Source organism: Leguminivora glycinivorella, chromosome 25 (assembly GCF_023078275.1).
Source record: "Leguminivora glycinivorella isolate SPB_JAAS2020 chromosome 25, LegGlyc_1.1, whole genome shotgun sequence".
NCBI classification, from domain to species: Eukaryota; Metazoa; Arthropoda; class Insecta; order Lepidoptera; family Tortricidae; genus Leguminivora; species Leguminivora glycinivorella.
The window spans coordinates 837,972-863,166 of NC_062995.1; the positions used below are offsets into that span (position 1 = coordinate 837,972).

Here is a 25,195-nt window from a genome sequence, read left to right on the forward strand (position 1 = left end):
TACGTATCACGATATTTACGATAAAATATCAATTCTGTGACAGCGGTCGAATCAGTCCGTAGGTATGCGACGAACAACTCTCGCGCGTGCGTCACCGCTCGCCCGTGAGGCCCTACTGATTTGCCCCTCGCGAGGGGTACTTACAGTTCGATGCCTACACGCGCGAGCGGGACTGGCCTGCTATAGCCAAACAATACTTAACTGTTCTCATACAAGTGTCAGAAAATTTGCCACATACAAAACGGATACATAGACAGTGTCACCCCTAGGGTTGCAAAAAAACGGTTTTTTTTCTGGCTTGAAAAAAAAAACATAAAAAAAAACCGTGAAAAAAAAACAGTTTTTTTTCTGGAGTATGCTTTTTTCTAATGTACGAAATCTCAAAATTTTTATAGCAGTTAATACTTTTATATGGTTTTTTAGACTCACAACAACTCACGAAAAATCGTTATTGTCGAATTATTTGTTCATCTGAAAAAAAAACCATATTTAGAAAAAAACCAGGGTGCTCGGTTTTTTTTTCATAATTCTGAAAAAAAAAACATTTGTTTTTTTTCTATTTGCAACCCTAGTCACCCCTATTATTTTCAACTCTTTTTTGCCAGGCTACATCAATAGCGTGACCGGACATCATTTAATCTAACGTTTCGGAGGTTCTTAGACTATTATTTTACATTTATATCTGTATTTATTTTCTATGGCTATCCCGTGTCAGGTTTCTTGTAAGTCATCTTGACGCACAGTGCTGGCATCTCGTATCCGATCTTCTTGTTGCAGTTCGGGCAGTAATGGTTCTTGTATTTGAACAGGTTTGTGCAGTACACGAAGACAACCATGGGCATCCTAGAACAAACATGTTATTAAATAAATGTGTATTATAGGAATTTATTCAATTGATGATGATTTTCTATCATGAAATTAAACTATGGAAACGGATTAAATCGCGTATTATAATGAATTTACAATTCATCCCCTTACTTTACCACCGGTTTGGGATCCAGTAGTACATCTGATAATGGAACAAGCACGACGAAGACTTTGAGGCATTTGTGTTGTATGGTGTTGGACATTTTGCTGTTTGTTTTTGTCAATTTTGTGTAGATTAATTGTTTTATTTTTATTTTGTGTAGATTAATTGATTCATACTTAGTAATGGTAATTTTTTTGAATATTGTACTAGCTTTATTAATTGTATGTGAACCTGCCTTAAAAATCTATATTATTTATGGTCATGGTTCGTTAATATTTTTTGTATGTTGGGTAGCTTTCGCACATTGTAATTTTTTCCTCAGTCACCCGTTGACCACGAATGCTGTAAAGTGTTCGAAACGTCGGTATGAATTGTAAATTCATTATACGCGATTTAATCCGTTTCCATAGTTTTATTTCATGAGTAAATATCGCGGTAACCGAAGACTATATGATTTTCTATCAGTTCAGAGTCGACTATTTTAAATGGCAAGGGCGAACGCTCTAATAAGTCTAAATACAAAATGGCGGTGCAGATTCCCTTAACGAGCTGTTGCCATGGCAACTGTCTTACGGACTTATAACATTAGTTTGATCCCGTCTGGTCAAGTTAAGGATATTTTAAGGTATTTTTTTGCATTGACCACTGTTAGTAAGAGAATCTAAAATTGCTGAAGGCTCCATATATTACGAACTTTCTCCCCCCCATTTTAAGTAAGTGGAGGGTTAGAAAGAGACAAAAAGTAGCCTATGTCGCTCTTCATTCCTTCAACTATCTCCACTTGAAAAATCACATTAATTCATCGCTCCGTTTTGCCATGAAACAGGGTCAAATACACACTTTCCTATTTATAATATTAAAAATGGATATGGTATGGTATGGATAGTGGCGCAGCTGGTAGGATAACAAGATCGAACGACTGTATAGTTTTAGAGACTGGTAGAACATGCACACATATTTATTTATTTATCTTTATTTATCTTTTCTCTTAGATTAGGCTATTTTATAATATGACTAGCTTTTACCCGCGGCTTCGCCCGCGTAATAAAAGTATTCTTATTGAAACGTTTACAAAAAATAAGATTTTCATTTGGATCCGTAGGTTTCTTTGTAGGTACATCTGTCCGCGATTATTTCGATTAAGGTAAAGCGGGGCAATTCTCGACTGGAGGGCCATTGTAACTGATCTATTTGCTGTACGGTCCGGTTTTGGCTGACTGTACCTTACACCTATTGTTTTTAAAGAAATTCTTGCAATGATTGTAGAATTCTGATTTAAACTTTCACGATTATTACACATCATTATTTTTAAATCGGGACTTAATCGCGTATAACTACATATTAAACTGACCTCCAACGTTTCAAGGACGGCGTTGTCCCCGTGGTCTCGGAGAAGACTGGCTTGAAATGACATCAACACCTTCTGACAGCCGCGCGAGTTTTTCGAACTACCCGCACTTGGTTTTGATTATCAACTTGAACTGTTTGCGCACTAGGGATGTTACTCTGTCGACATACAACACTGACGATATTTGATTTAACGACTGTCGATATTATTTTCGTTGGAGGTCAGTTTAATATGTAGTTATACGCGATTAAGTCCCGATTTAAAAATAATGATTGTAGAATTGTTACACAGCGACCACAGCGTAGGTAGTAGGTACGAATATGTATGTATTTTACCTTTATAAATATTTATACTGGGGAAACTTCATACAACCCACATAGCCAGTATCTCGACGCTAATGGTCGGTAGGGTAAAAAGTACTTCCTTGCATTATCGCTTACAATTTACCATTTTGCTTATACTTATTGCAAACGTAAACATATAAAAGGCAAGCAAACAACGATCTTCTTACAGCACATTGAATGTAATAGTTATTACGGATGCAGGATACTCGCCGATGCCAACTTACTAATACCTTCCCACTGAGCCACCTGCATTTTACACTGCCTAGATATCGATTGCCGACCGATTATTCCGACCCCAATCCCTATTCTTATCCCCGTCCCTATCTCTATCTTTGTCCCCGTCCCCGTTCCCGTCCCGTCTCTGTCCCCGTCCCTCCCCTATATCTATCCCCGTCCCCGTCCCCTATTTTTATCCATATTTCTATCCCTATCCCTATCCCTATTTCTATCCCTATCCCTATCCCTATCCCTATCCCTATCCCTATCCCTATCCCTATCCCTATCCCTATCCCTATCCCTATCCCTATCCCTATCCCTATCCCTATCCCTATCCCTATCCCTATCCCTATCCCTATCCCTATCCCTATCCCTATCCCTATCCCTATCCCTATCCCTATCCCTATCCCTATCCCTATCCCTATCCCTATCCCTATCCCTATCCCTATCCCTATCCCTATCCCTATCCCTATCCCTATCCCTATCCCTATCCCTATCCCTATCCCTATCCCGATCCCGATCCCGATCCAGATCCCTATCCCTATCCCCACCCCTACCCCCACCCCCACCCCTACCACTACCCCTACCCCTACCCCTATCCCGATCCCGATGCAGATCCCTATCCCTATCCCTATCCCCACCCCTACCCCCACCCCCACCCCTACCACTACCCCTACCCCTACCCCTATCCCTATCCCTATCCCTATCCCTATCCCGATCCCGATCCCGATCCCGATCCAGATCCCTATCCCTATCCCCACCCCTACCACCCCCACCCCTACCCCTACCACTACCCCTACCCCTACCCCTATCCCTATCCCTATCCCTATCCCTATCCCTATCCATATCCCTATCCCTATCCCAATCCCAACCCCAATCCCAATCCCTATCCCTATCCCTATCCCTAACCCTATCCCGTTCCTGTCCCTGTCCCTGTCCCTGTCCCTGTCCCTGTCCCTGTCCTTGCCCCTGTCAAATTATCATGCTAGGAGGTGAACTTTGAAAAATCCTTTCTTAGTGCTCTGCTCCTCTAAGGAACTTCTGTGTCAATTTGAAATCTCTTGAACCAGAAGTAAAGATAAAAACTAAAGCTATACTTATGGCTATTTTGGATATTTTAACCCCATTGCACAACAACAGGGGAGAAAATTTCTTTTCCACCTCATTAGATTTTAAAATCGTTGTATTTATCGTGATCAGCGACCCGATAAACCATAAAAACGATACCCATATTGTGTTTTTGACTTTACCCCCTTTGTACCCCTTTAGGGGTCAAATTTTCAAAAAACCTGAAACATGTATTTAGTCATAATATGTCTTTAGGAATCCTCCTGTGCAGTTTCGAATAAAATAGTCAAACTAATCTTGTTTCCCCATACAAACTTTGAACCCCCATTTCACCCTTTTAAGAGGAGAATTTTGAAAAATCCTTTCTTAGTGCTCCTCTACGCCATATAAGGAACCCATGGTTTCGGCTGTGTGTTGATATATCAATCAGTCAGTCAATATCTTCTTTTATATATTTAAACCCCATTGCATCACAACAGGGGAGAAGGTATTTCACTTCCGCGTTAGATTTTAAAAACGTTGTATTTATCGTGATCAGCGACCCGATAAACCGTAAAAACGATACCCATATTGATTTTTTGACTTTATCACCCCCTTTTCACCCTTTTAGGGGTTAAATTTTCAAAAAACCTGAAACACGTATTCAGTCATATGTCTTAAGGAATCTTCCTGTGAAGTTTCGAATAAAATAGTCAAACTAATCTTGTTTCCCCATACAAACTTTGAACCCACATTTGACCCCATTAGGAGGTGAATTTTGGAAAATCCTTTCTTAGTGCTCTTCTACTCCATATAAGGAACCTACGTGCCAAATTTGAAATCTCTAGGACCAGCGGTTTCGGCTGTGTGTTGATATGTCAGTCAATCAGTCAATATCTTCTTTTATATATTTTTTTGATATTTAAACCCCATTGCACCACAACAGGGGAGAAGGTATTTCACTTCCGCCTCGTTAGATTTTAAAAACGTTGTATTTATCGTGATCAGCGACCCGATAAACCATAAAAACGATACTCATATTGATTTTTTGACTTTATCATCCCCTTTTCACCATTTTAGGGGTTAAATTTTCAAACAACCTGAAACACGTATTCAGACATATGTCTTAAGGAATCTTCCTGTGAAGTTTCGAATAAAATAGTCAAACTAATCTTGTTTCCCCATACAAACTTTGAACCCCCATTTGACCCCATTAGGAGGTGAATTTTGGAAAATCCTTTCTTAGTGCTCTTCTACACCATATAAGGAACCTACATGCCAAATTTGAAATCTCTAGGACCAGCGGTTTCGGCTGTGTGTTGATATGTCAGTCAGTCAGTCAATATCTTCTTTTATATATTTTTTTGATATTTAAACCCCATTGCACCACAACAGGGGAGAAGGTATTTCACTTCCGCCTCGTTAGATTTTAAAAACGTTGTATTTATTGTGATCAGCGACCCGATAAACCATAAAAACGATACTCATATTGATTTTTTGACTTTATCACCCCTTTTCACCATTTTAGGGGTTAAATTTTCAAAAAACCTGAAACACGTATTCAGACATATGTCTTAAGGAATCTTCCTGTGAAGTTTCGAATAAAATAGTCAAACTAATCTTGTTTCCCCATACAAACTTTGAACCCCCATTTGACCCCCTTAGGAGGTGAATTTTGAAAAATCCTTTCTTAGTGCTCCTCTACACTATATAAGGAACCTACGTGCCAAATTTGAAATCTCTAGGACCAGCGGTTTCGGCTGTGCGTTGATATGTCAGTCAGTCAGTCAGTCAGTCAGTCAGTCAGTCAGTCAGTCAGCTTCTTCTTTTATATATTTAGATTATAAAAGTAAAATACAAAACCACATACAAAATATATAAACACATTATAAAAAACCTAACCTAGGGTGCCGCCAGCAGCGGGGCAGGGCCCAAGCTGCCGGTGGTTAGGGCCGCAGAGAGAGGAACCGTCGGACTATACGCGCCGTGTCCAAGATCACCGCCTTCTGCATCTGGCCCTTGATCCAGCCACCTAGCGAGAGTCTCTTAAGATGTTGGTCGAGACTCTTCGCTATGAGACCGTTCACTGAAACGACTATCGGAACAATGATCGTTGATTCAACATCCCACATGGCGGTTATCTCGTGAGCCAAGTCTAGTCTAGTACTTATACTGTGCTTATACTTACACGAAGAAGAATAGGAAGAACGCGATGATATGGGACAGCAGCCCTACTTCCCATATGACCAGCGTGTGCACCCTGTGCATACAGTGCTGGCAGTGCACCACTTTCCGGTCCGGGCTCGGGAGCCCTATGCTCATCGAGGACTCCGGCGGCCGGTTGTTGGAGCCTGTAAGAGAGACAAACTTTATGTCCTTAAAACTGATTATACATTTACTAGCTTTTGCCCGCGGCTTCGCTCGCGTTAGAAAGAGACAAAAAGTAGCCTATGTCACTCTCCATCCCTTCAACTATCTCCACTTAAAAAATCACGTAAATTCGTAGCTCCGTTTTGCCGTGAAAGACGGACAAACAAACAGACACACACACTTTCCCATTTATAAGATTAGTATGGATAGTATGGATGGATATAATAATATATAATATGGATAAGGCTCTGCTGTCGATCTTGAACTACTTTATATAATAGTACATTACTACAGAGGCCGGCAAAAACTCAGACATATCCGGCCTCGCTTCGCTCGGCCGTCTATATGTCTTCGGCCGGCAACCCCATTTCCCGCCGAGGTATGTATAGTGCTTTTCTCAAACATGGTATGAAATAAATAAAGTCTACTGAAAATAGTAACTTTGGATGGCTGTATCTCCTAAACGGTGCGTCGTAGCGCAAAAATAATCGAATTTTCGTTCCCCTTTAATACCCCGTATACGCCTATAAAAAAACAAAAAATTAAAAAAAAAATTGTATGAAAACGCACCCAAAATCAAATATTGTCTAGGGCCCGTACCAGTTGCAGTCGGCACGTCTATAAAGCCCCTTATAGTTTTTTTTTTAATTGGCTAAATACCTGGATGTTATGTCACAATTATCTGTGTTTGGAAATTAAAAAAGAAGACTTTGCCGGCCTTGGCCTGCAAAGTTTGTATGAAATTCCATTATCTATCAATCGTCCTAGCCGCACCTGCAACATCATACTTCGCTGCCAATTATAAGGCACATAACATCAATATTTCATACCATGTTTGAGAAAAGTTATATAACGACCCAATATTGTTTCATTAGTAACGAACTGATAAAGTTATCTGAACTTCGTCTGTAACTTTCATCGTATAGAATTTATAGAGAACCCGTAACACTTTTACATATTGTTACTTCAGTTACTTTAGAAAATTGGGAGAGCCTGTTGTACAGTACATAAATAAAAAATAAAAAAAACTCGAAAAAAAGTGACTTCGGATTTTGATTTAGAACTCGTTCCAAGACTTGCAAGTTTTTCTCACAACGACAAAATTACCAATTAATTATTACAGCTCTTGGCGGCTCTTGTGTCGTTGGCGTATCCTCAGAAGTAATGGGCGTCTGTATATCTCACTACACGCCAGTAGATCAGCGTACTGTCCTAAGAGGAGCGTTTAGAAGTAGAATTCTACGTATTACATGGAGTAATAACAACAGTTCTCGGCGGTTCTTGTGTCGTTGGCGTATCCTCAGACTTTTTTGCCGTCGCTGGCGTGCGTGTGTCTATCTCACTATACGCCAGTAGATCAGCGTACTGTCCTAGAGTTAGAGAAATTCCATGTAATATTACCTGGAGTAATAACAACAGTCCTTGGCGGTTCTTGTGTCGTTAGCGTATCCTCAGACTTTTGACGTCGCTGGCGTGCGTTTGTCTATCTCACTGTACGCCAGCAGGTCAGAGTACTGTCCTAGAGTTAGAAAAATTCCATGTAAACTTACCTGGAGTAATAACAACAGTTCTCAGCGGTTCTTGTGTCGTTGGCGTATCCTCAGTCCCTTGTGGCGTCGCTGGCGTGCGTTTGTCTATCTCACTGTACGCCTGCAAATCAGAGTACTGTCCTAAGATCAGCGTTTAGAAGTAATAACAACAGTCCTCGGCGGTTCTTGTGTAGTTGGGGTATCCTCAGAAGTCATCGGCGTCTGTCTAAAGTAAAATCCATAATCCTACGGACCAAATTGACAAGTAAGTGTGAACAAATGTTGCCACAGTTTGGCCAGTGTCGTTCTTATCGATATTAAAATTATTATTACATCGTATCGTAGATTTAAGGTGCAACCAGACGGGACAATCAAATTGGCAATTTGATCGACTAATGAATATACCAACTTTTTCTGTGATTTCGACAGATCAAAATGTCTGTAGACCCCTAATTAGAGATATTTTTTTTATTTCAAAGCAGCAATTATATTATATGAAAATTAAATAGATATTTATGATATACTTGCCATAGCGTGACGGATACTTTATCCCCATAGATATGTGATAAAATTGAAAGCATAATACACTGGCTGGGAATGAATAATATTTTATAATAAAAACTAGTAAAATTATCGTCGGACATGGTATTTTATTTTTTACCTGACAGGCTTGGAAACCTTTTTATGTTTTAAAACTAGTGGGTAAAAACGCATCGTATCCATCCACTACCTCGAAAATAGAACAAACCAAAATGTGTACTTCTTATTTGAAACTAATAATATACTTATTCTTGATTTAAACTTGTCTGTTATATGTACTTTACAACTTGTCGATATATTGTTATCGACATATACCCTTCACTATTTTTATTTTGCTGTTCCTGGTAACATTTTACCTGTCAGTCATTTGTCAATTTAGTCCGTAGGATTGTGGATTTTACTTTATCTCACTAATCTCACTATGCACCAGCAGATCAGAGTACCATCCTAGCCTAGAGGTAGGGAGAGAAAAAATCCATATAAAATTACCTGGAGTAATAACAACAGTCCTCGGCGGTTCTTGTGTCGTTGGTGTATCCTCAGACTTTTTTGGCGTCGCTGGAGTGCGTGTGTCTATCTCACTATACTCTGTCAAACAAGTCTGTCAGTAAATAAGAATAAAGAAAACTATATGCATCCTTTTCTTTATGGTGCTAGAGAAAAGGATACCTATAGTTTTATTTGTTCTTATTTACTGACAGACTTGTTTGACAGAGTATATGTAGGGAGAGAAAAAGTCCATATAAAATTACCTGGAGTAATAACAACAGTTCTTGGAGGCTCTTGTGTCGTTGGCGTATCCTCAGTCCTTTGTGGCGTCGCTGGCGTGCGTGTGTCTATCTCACTATACGCCGGCGGCAGATCAGGGTAAGGTCCTAGGGGGAGGGGAGAGAGGGTAAAGTCGTCCCGTCCGTAGATGGAAGACTCTTTTGAGAGGAATTCTGGAGTGGTGAAGGGAGAGCTGGGGTAGCCTGGAATTATCAGATTATTTAATTATAATACTGTTTAAAAAATTTGCGCTAAGGTACAGCGGGGCAAATCTCGACTGGGGGACAATTGTAACTGATCCATATTTTCTATTATTGGGCCCTTTTTTTTTAAAGTTGTCCACCCCACTTTTATTTTGGATTTGGAAATTTTTATGTGGTTTCCACTCAGAATCGCGAGCTCTTTCAATTCTAATAGGAGAAAAAAAGTGTCCCAAGGTTTTTTCCCATTCCGTTATCATTTTCATACATTTTGTATGGCGGCAACGGAAATGAAAGTTCGAAAAAATGTATGGAAATCTTGGGACATTTTTTTTTATCCGATCAGGATCGAAAGACCTCGCGATTCTGAGTATTAATCGCGTAAAAAATACCCATGTTATAAAAAAAGTGGGGGGGACAACTTTGAAAAGAATGGCCCTATGATGTTGAGTTATACATGTATCCACTGAACACGCCAACCATATATAACATATAACTGGTGGACATTCTATTTAATAATGTAAACGTTGTAAAACATGGAAAAAATGGATCAGTTACATTTGTCCCCCTGTCGAAGTTTGCCCCGTTGTACCTTATATTTTTATAGGGTTTATACATTATGTCCTAAAACTGGTGGCCTAGTGGTAAGAGCGCGCGATTCTCAATCTGGAGGTCGCGGCGGGTTCGAACCCCGGCTCGCACCAATGAGTTTTTCGGAACTTATGTGCGAAATGTCATTTGATATTTGCCAGTCGCCTTTCGATGAAGGAAAACATCGTAAGGAAATTGGACTAATTCCAATAAGGCTCAGTAGTTACCCTTCAGGGTTGGAAGGTCAGATGGCAGTCGCGGACCCAAGGCTCCCATGAGCCGTGGCAAATGCCGGAATAACGCAAGGAGGATAATGAGTCTTATTTTCACGAAGAAATAAATAAATAAGTATTGGGGACACCTTACACGGATAAACTTAGATCCAAACTAAGCAAAGCTTGTACTATAGGAGCTAAGCAACTATATTATACATACTTAAATAGATAAATGCATACTTATATACATAGAAAACATCCATGACTCAGGAACAAATATCTGTGCTAATCACACAAATAAATGCTCTCACCGGGATTCGAACCCAGGACCGCGGCTTGGCAGGCAGGGTCACTACCGACTGAGCCAGACCGGTCGTCAAATATTATATTCTATTCTATTCTACATACTCGTACTTGACGAAGTGGATGGCCCGCGCAGCTCCAAAGTGTTCGGCGGCGTCGGCCGGGATGGTCCGGCGCCGGACTCCGAGTGCGGCGTGCCGGACGCCTTGTGCCGGTCTATCCGCCGGTTCTCGAACGGGTCGTAGAATATCGTCTCCTGCGGTAAACTGCTTATGTTAAATATTTGGTACATGTATTCGACGATCTGCCTATTGCGTAGTGATCCTGCCTGCTACACCGCGGACCCGCGATCCCGGTAAGGGCATTTATTTGTGTCGTGAGCACAGATATTTGTTCCTGAGTCATGGATGTTTTCTGTGTATATATTTGTGTCCATACTAATATTATAAATGGGAAAGTGTGTGTCTGTTTGCTTGTCCGTCTTTCACGGCAAAACGGAGCGACGGTTTGTCGTGATTTTTTAAGTGGAGATAGTTGAAGGGATGGAAAGTGACATAAGGCTACTTTTTGTCTCTTTCTAACGCGAGCGAAGCCGCGGACATAAGCTAGTAGTTAATAAACAAAAAACTTATTTTTGTGCTATTATTTTCTGTGACTTTAAAATAGACAGTTTCGTGTGTGTGTGGATTGAGTGAGCACCTTCCGAAAATAAAAAAAAATATGCTGATCATTTAGTAAAAGTTCTAAAACAATTGTAAAACGAATCTCTGAATTTGTAAAAAGATAAATCAAAAGATACAGCCATTAACATGTGCTCACTCAGTTCTCACAAACTACCAACGAAAACAGTGAATATATTCATTTAACATATAATATTTATATACTAACATTTAGTAAAAAATAGGCCAACCTACCTCTATAAATATTAGATCACCTAGTGACGTATTAAATTTTTTACAAATAGTTTCTTATGCTCACTCAATCCACACACTTTTGAAAAGCCGAATTTTGATGAAAAACATAAGATTTAGACCGCTATTACATGTGTATAGTTTAGTAAAAATGAAATGGGAATTTGTAAAATACAAAACGAACCACTAACGTGTCAGGTTTATTTATAATAAATTTTTGTAAGTGCTCACTCAGTCCACACGTTTTGAGAAAGTTAAAGATGTAAATATCTTACGATTTGTAGCACCTAAGACACTCGAAAGTACTTCAACATTTAGTAAAAATTTTTACTAAATATCCACCATCTAATATTTTATATTCGTTGTCTGGTTTTAAAGATATTCAGACATAACTTTTCTCATACAAATGTATCAAGTAGGGTGACCACACTATGTCGGCTCCTGATTTTCTCCCCACCTTCCCATTGTCATATTGAGATTGGGGAGTTTCGTTCAATTTTGATAATAGTTTACCGGATTTGTAAGTGGGAGCGAGAAAAGAATAACTATTTCTCGCTCCCACTTACAAATCCGGTACGCTCATCTGTTAGCGCGATTAGATTACCAGGTTCTGGTTTCTTACTAGTGAAGTATTATATTCTTTGTTTCTTACCAATTATCATTCATGTCCTTTTTAATGCATGCATGTCGATATGGTTATTATCCTGACGTCGATAAAAATTACACAATACACATCATCACTAGGCCAAGAACATAACCTAAAAACAGTTTGCAGATGGATATTTATATGGTATTAGTTTCATATTATCAAAATTGAACGAACGAAACTCCCCAATCTCAATATGACAATGGGAAGGTGGGGAAAATCAGGAGCCGACATAGTGTGGTCACCCTACTTGATACATTTGTATGAGAAAAGTTATGTCTGAATATCTTTAAAACCAGACAACGAATATAAAATATTAGATGGTGGATATTTAGTAAAAATTTTTACTAAATGTTGAAGTACTTTCGAGTGTCTTAGGTGCTACAAATCGTAAGATATTTACATTTTTAACTTTCTCAAAACGTGTGGACTGAGTGAGCACTTACAAAAATATATTATAAAAAACCTGACACGTTAGTGGTTCGTTTTGTATTTTACAAATTCCCATTTCACTTTTACTAAACTATACACATATAATAGCGGTCTAAATCTTATGTTTTTCATCAAAATTCGGCTTTTCAAAAGTGTGTGGATTGAGTGAGCATAAGAAACTATTTGTAAAAAATTTAATACGTCACTAGGTGATCTAATATTTATAGAGGTAGGTTGGCCTATTTTTTACTAAATGTTAGTATATAAATATTATATGTTAAATGAATATATTCACTGTTTTCGTTGGTAGTTTGTGAGAACTGAGTGAGCACATGTTAATGGCTGTATCTTTTGATTTATCTTTTTACAAATTCAGAGATTCGTTTTACAATTGTTTTAGAACTTTTACTAAATGATCAGCATATTTTTTTTTATTTTCGGAAGGTGCTCACTCAATCCACACACACACGACAGTTTCAATCCAATGACTCGGGAACAAATATCTGTGCTCATCACACAAATATATGCCCTAACCAAAGACCTTTACAGGGGACAGCTCAATCACATATTTTGCCATACGAAATTGAACCTTATTACTGAAACAGAAAGTCGATCGTATCAGACTAGCGAAAACGGTCCACATGAGAGGGCATTGTTTGGGCTGGTGTCCCTCTCGCACGTGTTGCCAGTGTTAATGAGGTTCCCATATTAGTAGTATTTTTATCTGTATATTACCTGACTTTATAACTTCTTATTTTATTTTAATGTTATATTCAAACTAGGGTTTCGATATATTTCAAAAAATTTGAAAATAATTATAATGTAATTATTCTGATGCCAGTAAATCAAAGATTTGTATAATTAAAAAATACTTTCAATTGGGTGTTAGTAGATTTAGTAGTAACTTTGAAAATTGACTGGTATCCCCAATTTATGACAGTGATGACGTCACTGAATAATGTTGACATTGTCAGCAAGTGCGAGAGGGACACCAGCCCAAACAATTACCTCTCATGTAGACACACTTTTTGACCTAACTAAACAATCTAGTTTAATAATTCTAAATATATGGCCCTAACTTATACCAAGAACGATATAATACTGGGTGGCTAGCCGAATGGCACAATCGCTCACGAAACGCTCACGAAACGAAGCGCTAGTAGATATCTATCTCTATCGCGTATCGCTTTCGTTTGGCGTCGGAGAAATGCCATTCGGCTACGGGGCCTGGACTGATAAAGCCAAAAAAAAGCGTACCCCTGAATTGTATGGGCTTTTTAGGCTTAAAATTAGATGGCGCTGTTTGCAGCCTGGAAGTGGCCAAAATCATATTCGTTCGTGGTTTAATTTATCGCCACTCGTTTCGAACTTCCTTTTTACGCACTTGTATCGTAATATACTATTTCAGTACAGACGGTGTTTCTTTACGCACTAGTGCGAGAAGCGGTTCATTATATGTCAGGTCGAAACTTCGGAGGGCCATCTGTACTGAAAAACGTCGTACGATACACGTGCCAAAAGGAAATTCGTAACTCTTGTCGATTTAAAAACTGTTTTCCGCACTTGTATAGTACTCGTAATGCACTATTAATAAACAAAGAAACACAATGTACAGTAAGCGAACTTAATGCCATAAGCCATAAGGCATTCTCTACCAACCTATCTAGAACTTACTTGCACATATTCCGGTTCTGGATCCGGCCGCGCCGGTCCGGCGACATCGCTGCCCTCGCCGTCCGGCACGTCTATATAAATCACCGGATCCGGTTCCGAGTCGGACTTGGCCCGGATCCGGCTTGGCGAGGACACATCGCTAGCATCGTCGTCCGGTACGTCTATATATATTACTGGATCCGGCTCGGAGTCCGGATTTTTCTTACTGGATACCGGTTTCTGTAAAATAATAGTACATGCATACTTACATACTAATATTATAAATGGGAAAGTGTGTGTCTGTTTGTTTGTCAGTCTTTCACGGCAAAACGGAGCGACGAATTGACGTGATTTTTTCGGTGGAGATAGTTGAAGGGATGGAAAGTAACATAGGCTACTTTTTAACCCCCGACGCAAAAACGACGGGGTGTTATATAGGGGTGCTGTTTGTCTGTCTGTGTGTGTGTCTGTCTGTGGCATCGTAGCTCCCAAACGGATGAACCGATTTAGATTTAGTTTTTTTTTGTCTGACAGCTGAGTTAGTCGGGAGTGTTCTTAACCATGTTTCATGAAAATCGGTCCATTATGTCCCGGCCGGGGGTTTTTTCAAATGTTTAATGTTAGTCTCTTTCTGCGTGCGAATCCGCGCAAAGCTAGTTATGTATTTAGTTCGGCGCCGGGCTTCAAACAGCCTCCCGTTCGTAATCCTTCAGCCGCCCGTGATATACACAATGTTTTTCATCACACTCGCGAAGTAATAACCAATTTTTAAACTAAATGTATTGAAATACCTACGCTGGTTTCGAACATTAATCCGCCATAGTTTCGTTTTCTTTCAACCCCTTTTTGGACATTTTCGCGAAAAAAGATTCAAAAACTTTTTTCTTAAAGGGATATTATTAAACGCACAGCAAAAAAATAATCGCCTATCAATTTATCGTCATCAATAATATACTTCTGTACATCAAATTAATTACTTCACTGCAAATAAACTAAATGATTAACAAAACTAGTAATGCAGATTATTCCAAAATACACATCAGCACGACATTACTTTTTTCCTCTAATGCAAGACAATTAAATTCCTTTAGGAACAAAAATACAACAATCTTATCAAAAATACTAATTGCGCAGCAATTTACCCGTCTTCATAGCAAATTATTTAATTCGAAGAGCATACATCCTTTTTTCTTATTTTTTAAGTATTCACGTTCAGCTAATTTAATAATTATAATTATTATAGCTACAATATCTTAATTCATTGCATTATTTCTAAGGAGCAGAATTGTCACCGTCACGAAAACAAACTTTTGCTAGAAAATTGGGTTAGGTTAGGTTAGAACTGCGACCCTCACGGAAACAAACTTTTGTAAGAAAAGTGGGTTAGGTTAGGTTAGAACTGCGACCCTCACGGAAACAAACTTTTGTGAGAAAAGTGGGTTAGGTTAGGTTAGAACTGCGACCCTCACGGAAACAAACTTTTGTGAGAAAAGTGGGTTAGGTTAGGTTAGAACTGCGACTCCCTTGGGTCTCTGACGACGAGATTATGAGGGTAGACATCCGCCTGAGGGGAGGTAAAAAGCTCCTGGGCCTGACGGGGTACCTGGAAAAGTCCTACCTATCATGCTAAAGCATCTCGGAAACCGAATTAGGGAACTTTTTGATGACTGCCTGAAGGAGGGCCTGTTTCCGAGAGGCTGGAAAGAGAGTAGGTTGTGCCTCCTCAGGAAAGATAGCCGCCCGCCGGACAGTCCCTCCGGATATCGGCCAATAATAGTGCTCCTTGACGAGGTAGGGAAGATGTTGGAGCGTATCCTTGCTGGCCGCATTCTCCAACATCTTAAGAACACCGGCCCGGACGTCAGTGACAGGCAATTCGGGTTCCGGGCGGGGCTGTCCACAATGGACGCACTTTCCTCTCTTAGGAAATTTAGTGAGGATGCAGCGGGGAGAGGGCAGGGTGTCGTAGCGTTATCACTCGACATCGCCAACGCCTTCGGCACCCTCTCATATACGTAATCAAGGAGGCACTTCGGTACCACCACCTGAGGACAATCGTGGAGCACTACCTATCTGAGAGAGTAGTGCTCTACGAAACAAGAGAAGGTCGAGCAGAACGAGAAATGGCCTGCGGTGTTCCACAGGTGTCAGTCTTAGGACCACTCCTGTGGAACATCGGATATGATTGGGTGATAAGGGGGGCGCTGCTTCCCCGCATGTCCACCATATGTTACGCGGACGACACAATCGTGGCTGTGCGGGGAAGAGAATTGGAGGAGACACTGAGGAGGGCGGCGGTTGGCACAGAACTGACGGTCGGCCGCATTCGCCTGCTTGGGTTAAAGGTGGCCCTCTCGAAGACGGAAGCGGTAGTTTTCGGGGGAAAGGATGGCGCCTGCCCGCCGGCTTGACGATTCAGGTGGAGGGGGAATCTGTCCAGGTCAGGGCCAATATCAAATATCTTGGCCTGGTCCTGGACAGAAAATGGGAATTCAGGGAACATTTCACCCGACTTGCTCCACGAATTGTGGGCGTGGCTTCCGCCCTAGGCAGGCTGCTACCCAACGTGGGAGGACCAGGAGCCCCATGCCGCCGCCTTTTTGCGGGGGTGGTAAGAAGTATGGCCCTATACGAGGCCCCGATTTGGGCGGACCGGCTGTCGAGCGGAAACAAATCCCTGCTCCGGCGGCCGCAAAAAGTGGTGGCCTTAAGAATAATTAGGGCCTACTCGACGGTATCCCATGCGGCGGCGTGTCTCCTCGCCTGCACTCCTCCATGGGAGCTCGACGCCCAGGTCCAGGCGGAGAGGTATACGATGAGGGTGGAGGCCAGAGCTAGAGGACAACGCTTGGACCCAGAAGTGGCAGAGCGGGCAGACCGAGAGGCCAAGGTCAGGCTCCGAGAGCTATGGGAGGCCAGTCTGGAGGACAGTCTGGAGGACAGTCCGTATGGAACACACACCATAGGGGCAGTCCTCCCATATATGGAGGAGTGGCTGAAGAGGAAGCACGGGGCCCTGTCATATAGGGCAACGCAGGTGATGACCGGTCACGGCTGCTTCGGTCATTACCTGCACAAGATAAAGAGGGAATTGGGGCCCCAGTGTCACCAGTGCGGCGACCCTGACGACTCGGCCCAACACACGCTAGAGGTGTGCAGCCACTGGGAGCAAGAGCGCCGCGCTCTCACCGCAGCAATAGGAACGACGGACCTATCGCTGCACAGCGTCGTTGCAGCCATGCTCCGTAGCGAGAGGAACTGGAAAGCGGTCATCTCCTTCTGTGAGGACATCATCTCGCAGAAGGAGACAGAGGAGCGAGAACGCGAAAATGCGGCCTATGCGCCTTCGCATCGGCAAAGACGTAGAGGAAGTAGACGCGCGCAGTTCGCAATAAACGGCGCCCTCCCTCAATAGGGCCAGTGGGTTGGGGCCCACATTGCACGGCCTTACACGACTGGGGGGAGAATCAGAAGCGTCCCTGATTGTCCCCTTCCTTGGTGCGGGTTTTCTGGCCTAACGTCGGGAAAGACGGGGGACATTGCGGAAGAATGAATGTGCGAGCCCGTAATGTCCCCATACAACATCTTAGAGGGTGCGACGCCGGAGTGGGGTTTAGTGGGTATTCTCTTTCCCTCCCTCTCGCCAGGAGAGGGAGCTGAATGAGTGAGTCCCACATACCCTCCCCATCATGGCCTTCCCCACGGGCGGGGAGAAATGCGTAAAAACATTCCCCACTCCGTCAACAAAAAAAAAAGGTTAGAAATGCGACCCTCACGGAAACAAACTTTTGTGAGAAAAGTGGGTTAGGTTCGGTTAGAACTGTAACCCTCACGGAATAAAAGTTTTGTGATAAAAGTGGGTAAGGTTAGGTTAGAACTTGCTCGATCCGCCAATCGCGTCATCTTGCGTAGGTATGGACTATCACTCGTTGAACCGTAAAAGCTGTTTAATGCAGTCAAAAAAGCCGTTCTTCTTCTCTGTGCGCTTGCGCTTTAAATTTTATGTTTTTTTGCTGGTCACTTTATGTTGTAATTAATAAAAAAATTGATTGCAATTAGAAAAAAATGCTGTGTCATTTAGATTAAACTGCTGTATATTATGTAAAAATAGAAGCTACATTTAAAAAAAAAAGCGTTGCTAGGTATACTGTGCGTTAGTAATTATTAGCGATGCAATCATGAAAAAGCTTTACTAAAAGTTAAAATAGATGCACGCCACGAATAATATTGTAGTGTATTTAGTAATATTTTGAGTTGCAAATTTTGCTGTTCAATTAGTATTTTTGATATGAATTTGGACTATATTTGCGTAAAAAAAGTTATTTTTTTGATTTTCGTTTAAATACCACCCTTTCTTAAATAGGTAAATTTAATGTTTTTCCTACTCAGAATCACGAGCCCTTTCAATCCTACTAGGTAAAAAATTCGTAACTCGTGTCGATTTATAACACTCCCTTCGGTCGTGTTTTAATTTATCGCCACTCGTTTCGAACTTCCTTTTTTACGCATTTGTATCGTAATGTACTATTTTGTGATTGTTCTCGCGAAAATGCCCTTTTGCAAAAAGTGGCACTGAGACTTGAGTAGTTTATGTGCTCTGAGTAGGCCCTCTTATGGGATACAGGCGTGATTGTGTGTACGTAGTACGTACAGTGAGCTGTAAAAGTGCATGGAGAAGCCATGCACTTTTGCAGCTGATAGTACCTGCTCTACAGGGTCGATATGTCTTGACTGTGGCTGGAGGGGACGGCGGGGCAGGTTGTTCCATGTTCCACCAGCGTCCATCTTTTTATTTTAAAATCGTCATAAATACTATAATACTAGAGGTAAGTCTACCCGAGTAATAACTACCGGTCTGGCCTAGCGGGTTGACCCTGCCTGCTAAGCCGCGGTCCCGGGTTCGAATCCCGGTAAGGGCATTTATTTGTGTGATGAGCACAGATATCTGTTCCTGAATCATGGATGTTTTCTATGTATATCGTTTTCTAAGTATTTGTATATTATGTATATCGTTGTCTGAGTACCCACAACACAAGCGTCGATCTGTGTAAGAATGTCCTATAATATTATTTTATTTGTATTTTTTTTTTATAATACCTGTCCGTCCGTGTTGATATGCCTTGGTTGTGGCGGCTGGAGGGGACGGCGGGGCAAGTTGTTCCACCGACTAGCGGTGGCCGCGTCGATAGATGGCGCGTCGGTCACGTGCGGGTTGGCATACGGGTAGCCTTGGTACGGCCGCGACGCCATGGTACACTGGAAACAGTACATTACGGTACATGGGCGGAAAATAGGAAATTGTAAACTATTAAGTAGGGTTGCAAAAAAACGGTTTTTTTTCTGTCTTAAAAAAAAAACGTTAAAAAAAACAGTTTTTTTCTGGAGTATGTTTTTTTTTCTAAAGGTCGACATCTCAAAATTTGTGGAACAGTTAATGTTAATACTTTTCACGAATCACGAAAAACCGTCATTATCGTATTATTTGGTCATCTGAGAAAAAAACCATATTTAGAAAAAAAACCCGTGGTGCTTGGTTTTTTTTCATGTTTTTTTTTTCATAATTCTGAAAAAAAATCATTTGTTTTTTTTTCTATTTGCAACCCTATCGTGGCTATACATTAAAACGAGACCTGTTTTAAATCTGTGTTTTACTTTTGTCTGCTCGTTTGTCTTGCTTGCATAAAAAAACACGGCTTTATTGCTTACCTGTACATTTAAGATTGTGCGTATCTATATTTAATACCTTAGTACCAACAATAATACGTTTATTTGAGTTGTATGGCTTGTGTGTAATAATAAATAAATAAATATTATAGGACATTAATATTATTCAACGCGGAAATGCTGCGAGCGTCATGGGCACTTTTGCACCGGGAACGACAGGGAATACTTTATTTGGATAGTTTTAAGTTCTTATGTTATTAGTGTTTAGTTATTAGCTATTGTAATTTTCTAACAATGTTAAATATTATAGGACATTATTACACAAATTGACTGATTCCCACGGTAAGCTCAAGAAGGCTTGTGTTGTGGGTACTCAGACAAAGATATATATAATATACAAATCGATACAAGAGCAAACATAACTGCCAACAAACCGTTTTGCAGTTTGGCGGTATTTTGTAAACTGTAATATCAATGTAACTATTGTGTCTGAAGAAAATAAATAAAATAAATAAATAAAATATCCATACTAATATTATAAATGGGAAAGTGTGTGTGTGTCTGTTTGTTTGTCCGTCTTTCACGGCAAACGAATTGACATGATTTTTTAAGTGGAGATAGTTGAAGGGTTGGAGACATTGGCTACTTTTTGTCTCTTTCTAACGCGAGCGTTAGTACTTATATACATAGAGAACATCCATGACTCAGGAACAGATATCTGTGCTCACCACACAAATAAATGCCCTTACCGGGATTCAAACTCGGGACCGCGGCTTAGCAGGCAGGGCCACTACGCGCTAGGCCAGACCGGTCGTCAAATAATGTAATGTAATGTAAATCGTGTAATGTAAAATATTTTGTATAATTATTTTTAAAGTGTCATATGTTTCGAAGCGCTGCCTGGTGGCCTAGCGGTAAGAGCGTGCGACTTTCGATCCGGAGGTCGCGGGTTCGAACCCCGGCTCGTACCAATGAGTTTTTCTGAACTTATGTACGAAATGTCATTTGATATTTGCCAGTCGCTTTTCGGTGAAGGAAAACATCGTGAGGAAACCGTACTAATTCCAATAAGGCCTAGTTACCCTTCGGGTTGGAAGGTCAGATGGCAGTCGCTTTCGTAAAAACTAGTGCCTACGCCAAATCTTGGGATTAGTTGTCAAAGCGGACCCCAGGCTCCCATGAGCCGTGGCAAATGCCGGGACAACGCAAGGAGGATGATGATTTTTAAAGTTTCATATGTTTCAATACATATCGATCACTAGATCATTCCAGACACCACAAAAATACAAAAACAAAGGCTTATCTATAACTTTATTGAGTGCGAATACCAACGACAGATAACAGATATATGATTATTACATATATATATTCGTACGTGTATTGTACAACGTTTCTCAATGCATTTAATAAATAAATAAATATTTTACTTAGGACATTCTTACACAGATTGACTGAGGCCTACGGTAAGCTCAAGAAGGGTTGTGTTGTGGGTACTCGGACAACGATATATATAATACATATTTATATACATAGAAAAGAGAACATCCATGACTCAGGAACAGATATCTGTGCTCATCACACAAATAAATGTTCTTACCGGGATTCGAAATAAATAAATAAATACTGGACGTCTTACACAGATGGCCCTAGCTCGGGCCCCGGGGCTTAGAATATCAGATTATGGATGATTTAGAAAAAAGATTTTATCTTGAGAACCGTGGCTCTTATAGTGCGTTTTCACATTATCCGATCCGATCCGAAGGATTTCAAGGGAAAAATCAAAGATGGCGGCGTATCGGATATCAGTCCGACATCCGATATCAGATCAGATAATGTGGAAACGCAACTAGGACCAAGGTTCCAAGGAAGAAATAGAAGGAAATGACGCCACAAACCTCCAAAAAAATTGTCGAGGCATGTCCCAAACATCCTGTAGGCTTAGCACATGATGGCCGCGATAGTATGTCGCCGCGAGATAGATGACACGTCTTCTTCTAACTGTATTAATGACACAAGGACGGGTAGTCTATTTCGCGGCGACATACTCTCGCGGCCATCATGTGCTAGGCCTACTGTATATATCGTTGTCTGAGTACCCACAATACAAGCCTTCTGGAGCTTGCTGTGGGACTCAGTCAATCTGTGTACTACTGTCCTATAATATCTATTTATTTACCTTATGTTTAACTTTATGTGTTTTTAACCAACGACGCAAAAACGACGGGGTGTTATAAGTTTGACTTGTCTGTCTGTCTGTTTGTGTGTGTCTCGTGGCATCGTAGCTCCCGAAAGTATGAACCGATTTAGATTTAGTTTTTTTTGTTTGAAAACTGAGTTAATCGGGAATGTTCTTAGCCATTTGTCATGAAAATCGGTCCTTGTCGGAGGTTTTTCAAAATTTCAATTTTTAACCCCCGACACAAAAACGAAGGGGTTTTATAAGTTTGACGTGTCTGTCTGTCCGTCTGTCTGTCTGTCTGTCTGTCTGTCTGTCTGTTTGTCTGTCTGTCTGTGTGTGTGTCTGTCTGTGTGTGTGTCTGTCTGTGGCATCGTAGCTCCTGAAAGTATTGTAATAACAAAATATGATGTTACTGTTGAGGATGGGCAGCGTCGCGGTATGAGGTGTCCAAATGATAGATACGAGTAGTAGGTAAAGTAATGAATCAATCAATCCCCTTTATTGTGTAAAGGTATATATATACATGTTTGGGTTGTCGCTGACCAAGCAATATGCGTTATGTCGCAGTAAACCATTGTGTTACTGCTAAACACGGAAAGTGGCTAATATGCCATTACAGTATGAACCGATTTAGATTTAGTTTTTTTTGTTTGAAAACTGAATTAATCGGGAATGTTCTTGGCCATGTTTCACGAAAATCCGTCCAATATCGGGGGTTTTTTCAAACTTTTAATTTTGTGGTTAGATTAGGTTATTGTAAATTATATACGTACCTAAGTTAAATAAATACTACATGAGAAAATCCTTATCAGCGCGAGAAACCACTTTCACTGCTTTACAATGAGGACTGAAATACAAGCTATGTTATCAAATGATAATATGATAAGATATCTGCGCGTATCTATATAACTAAGCTTGCAGAAAACATCTGCCGGCCCAGCCGAAATGACAATAGTTGACGCTATAGTTCTTTTACTTGTGACCAAAGACCTATATAACTCCATCTAGACGGATAAAGTCTAAGAAAAAAACGTACCTCAGTACCATATAGATAAAGCAGTGGTGACCTAGATGGCGTTACACCTTTGGGGTAGGCTCAGCTAGATGGCGCTAATATTAAAATTTGACATTTTAAAACATATCAAGCTCAGAATATGGGCCAAATTGTCAAAACTGAGGTTCAAAAGTTAAGCCTGTGTGGAGAGATGGCAGTCTATGCACTGTGATTACACATTTTGCTTTGACAGTAACGCTCTTTAATACTCGATCCTCTTTGCTTGTGACTCAATATAATAAAGAGTACTATCGTACAGTATGACCACTCCCGCTCCCCGCTGAAATTGCCGCCCACCCCCTCTCGGTTACCTCACAGTTGCCGCCTGTCAAAAACGCGAACTGTCGACCTGTCATATCTCACTCATACAAGCATGGTACGCGTTCACCTACACGAGCTTAGACTGTGTGCTAGGAACGCGCCTCTTTTATATGTACAAAGACATATATTACTCCGTATAGACAGATAAAGTCTAAGAAAAAAATGTACCTCAGTACCATACAGAAAAAGATACGGCGGCCTAGATGGCATTACACCTTTGGGTGCCTTTGGGGTATGCTCAGCGCTAATATTAATATTTGACATTTTAACACATATCAAGCTAAGAATATGGGCCAAATTGTCAAAATTGAGGTTCAAAAGGTTTAAGCCTGTGTCAAGACATGGCAGTCTATGCACTGTGAATACGGAAAACTACGGAACCCTACACTGAGCGTGGTCCGACACGCTCTTGGCCGGTTTTTTTCTTAGACTTCATCTGTCTATACGGAGTTAATATTGTTATTGTAGCTATCCCTTTCGCTCTTTCGTTGCCGCGACAGAGTCAGACTGCATTTCGATCAGCGTCTAGGTGAACGCTTGTAATTTTTTTTTTATACTACTTCGGTGGCAAACAAGCATACGGCCCGCCTGATGTAAAGCGGTCACCGTAACCTATGGACGCCTGCAACTCAAACAGTGTCACATGCGCGTTGCCACCCCATTAGAAACTTGTACACTCCCTTTTGCTGTGTTAAGTACACAGCAAAAAGGAGTGTACAAGTTCTAAGGAGGGTTCGGGTTGCCGACGACTCAAAGGACAATAAACGGAACAAGTTAGTTCCGTAAGTCCTCCCGTCATCAGCACACCGCACCCTCGTTGAGCTCTGGCAGCCTTACTCACCGACAGGAACACAACACTATGAGTAGGGTCTAGTGCTATTTGGCTGCGGTCTTCTGTAAGGCGGAGGTAGTACCCCAGTTGGGCTCTGCTCTAGATTCGAGCGAGACGATATCCGCTGTGCCGGCTGTAATGGCGCGACAGAACCAGAATGCGTTTCGATCGTCTGCACTTGGGTAATAAAGGCTGATCTGGTATCATTTGGAGATATCGATTATCATTATTATCATTCAATATGTACCTGCAATTAGGTATTTAGATAAGATTGCGTTATATTTAATAAAATAAAACTATGGAAACGGATTAAATCGCGTATAATGAACTACCACCACGCTGACCACGAATTTCTCATGACCACCAGATTCTGTGATTATAATTTTTTTGTCTAGTATATCTACTTTTTGGAAATTTTGTATAATGCGTACTTGTAAATTACTTTGCACCCTTGTGGACAAAATGCAGTTTCGCCATCCGTTTTCGAATAAAAATAAATAAATAAATAAATATTGGGGACACCTTACACAGATCAACTTAGACTCAAACTAAGCAAAGCTTGTACTATGGGTGCTAAGTGACGATATACATAGAAAACATCCATGACTCAGAAACAAATATCTGTGCTCATCACACAAATAAATGCCCTTACCGGGATTCGAACCCGGGACCGCGGCTCAGCAGGCAGGGTCACTACCGACTGAGCCAGAGCGGTCGTCAAATAAAGTAATCACGAGAGCCTTTACCAGTTGGTGTGGTGAAATTACTTGTACAGTGGCGGTATTCCGCAGCTGTTTGATATTTGTGCTGTCACTTATTTTAGTTAAGCTCTTAGCTTAGTTTATTTAGTCCGGGACCCACTGAAGATCAGCGCTTCGGCATGCCGTGGCAATATGCTGAGTGGGCTCCCAATTTAACATCTAGATTGTGTTGTATTTATCTTTGTTATAGTTGTCCAAATTGATGTTAAATAAAAAATAATAAACGTACCAAGATAAAACCGGCCAAGTGCGAGTCGGGCTCGCGCACAAAGGGTTCCGTAGCAGCAAATATAATAAACTT

The 25,195-nt window shown here is 40.9% G+C and overlaps 2 protein-coding genes across 3 annotated transcripts in view; one reads left to right on the forward strand and one right to left on the reverse strand.

Annotated features, from left to right (window-relative positions):
• LOC125239196 (leishmanolysin-like peptidase) overlaps window positions 1-25,195 on the forward strand; it is a 222,311-nt gene that overhangs the window by 164,640 nt on the left and 32,476 nt on the right. The gene's annotated exons all lie outside the window — the stretch shown is intronic.
• LOC125239198 (cell death-inducing p53-target protein 1-like) lies at window positions 692-22,789 on the reverse strand. Its single transcript, XM_048146717.1, has 7 exons — window positions 22,700-22,789; window positions 19,181-19,339; window positions 14,105-14,323; window positions 10,553-10,697; window positions 9,117-9,335; window positions 6,114-6,276; window positions 692-843 (listed from the first exon to the last, which is right to left on the reverse strand). Exons 2-7 carry the CDS (start codon window positions 19,331-19,333, stop codon window positions 702-704), a joined length of 1,041 nt encoding a protein of 346 aa, XP_048002674.1. The 5' UTR covers window positions 19,334-19,339; window positions 22,700-22,789; the 3' UTR covers window positions 692-701.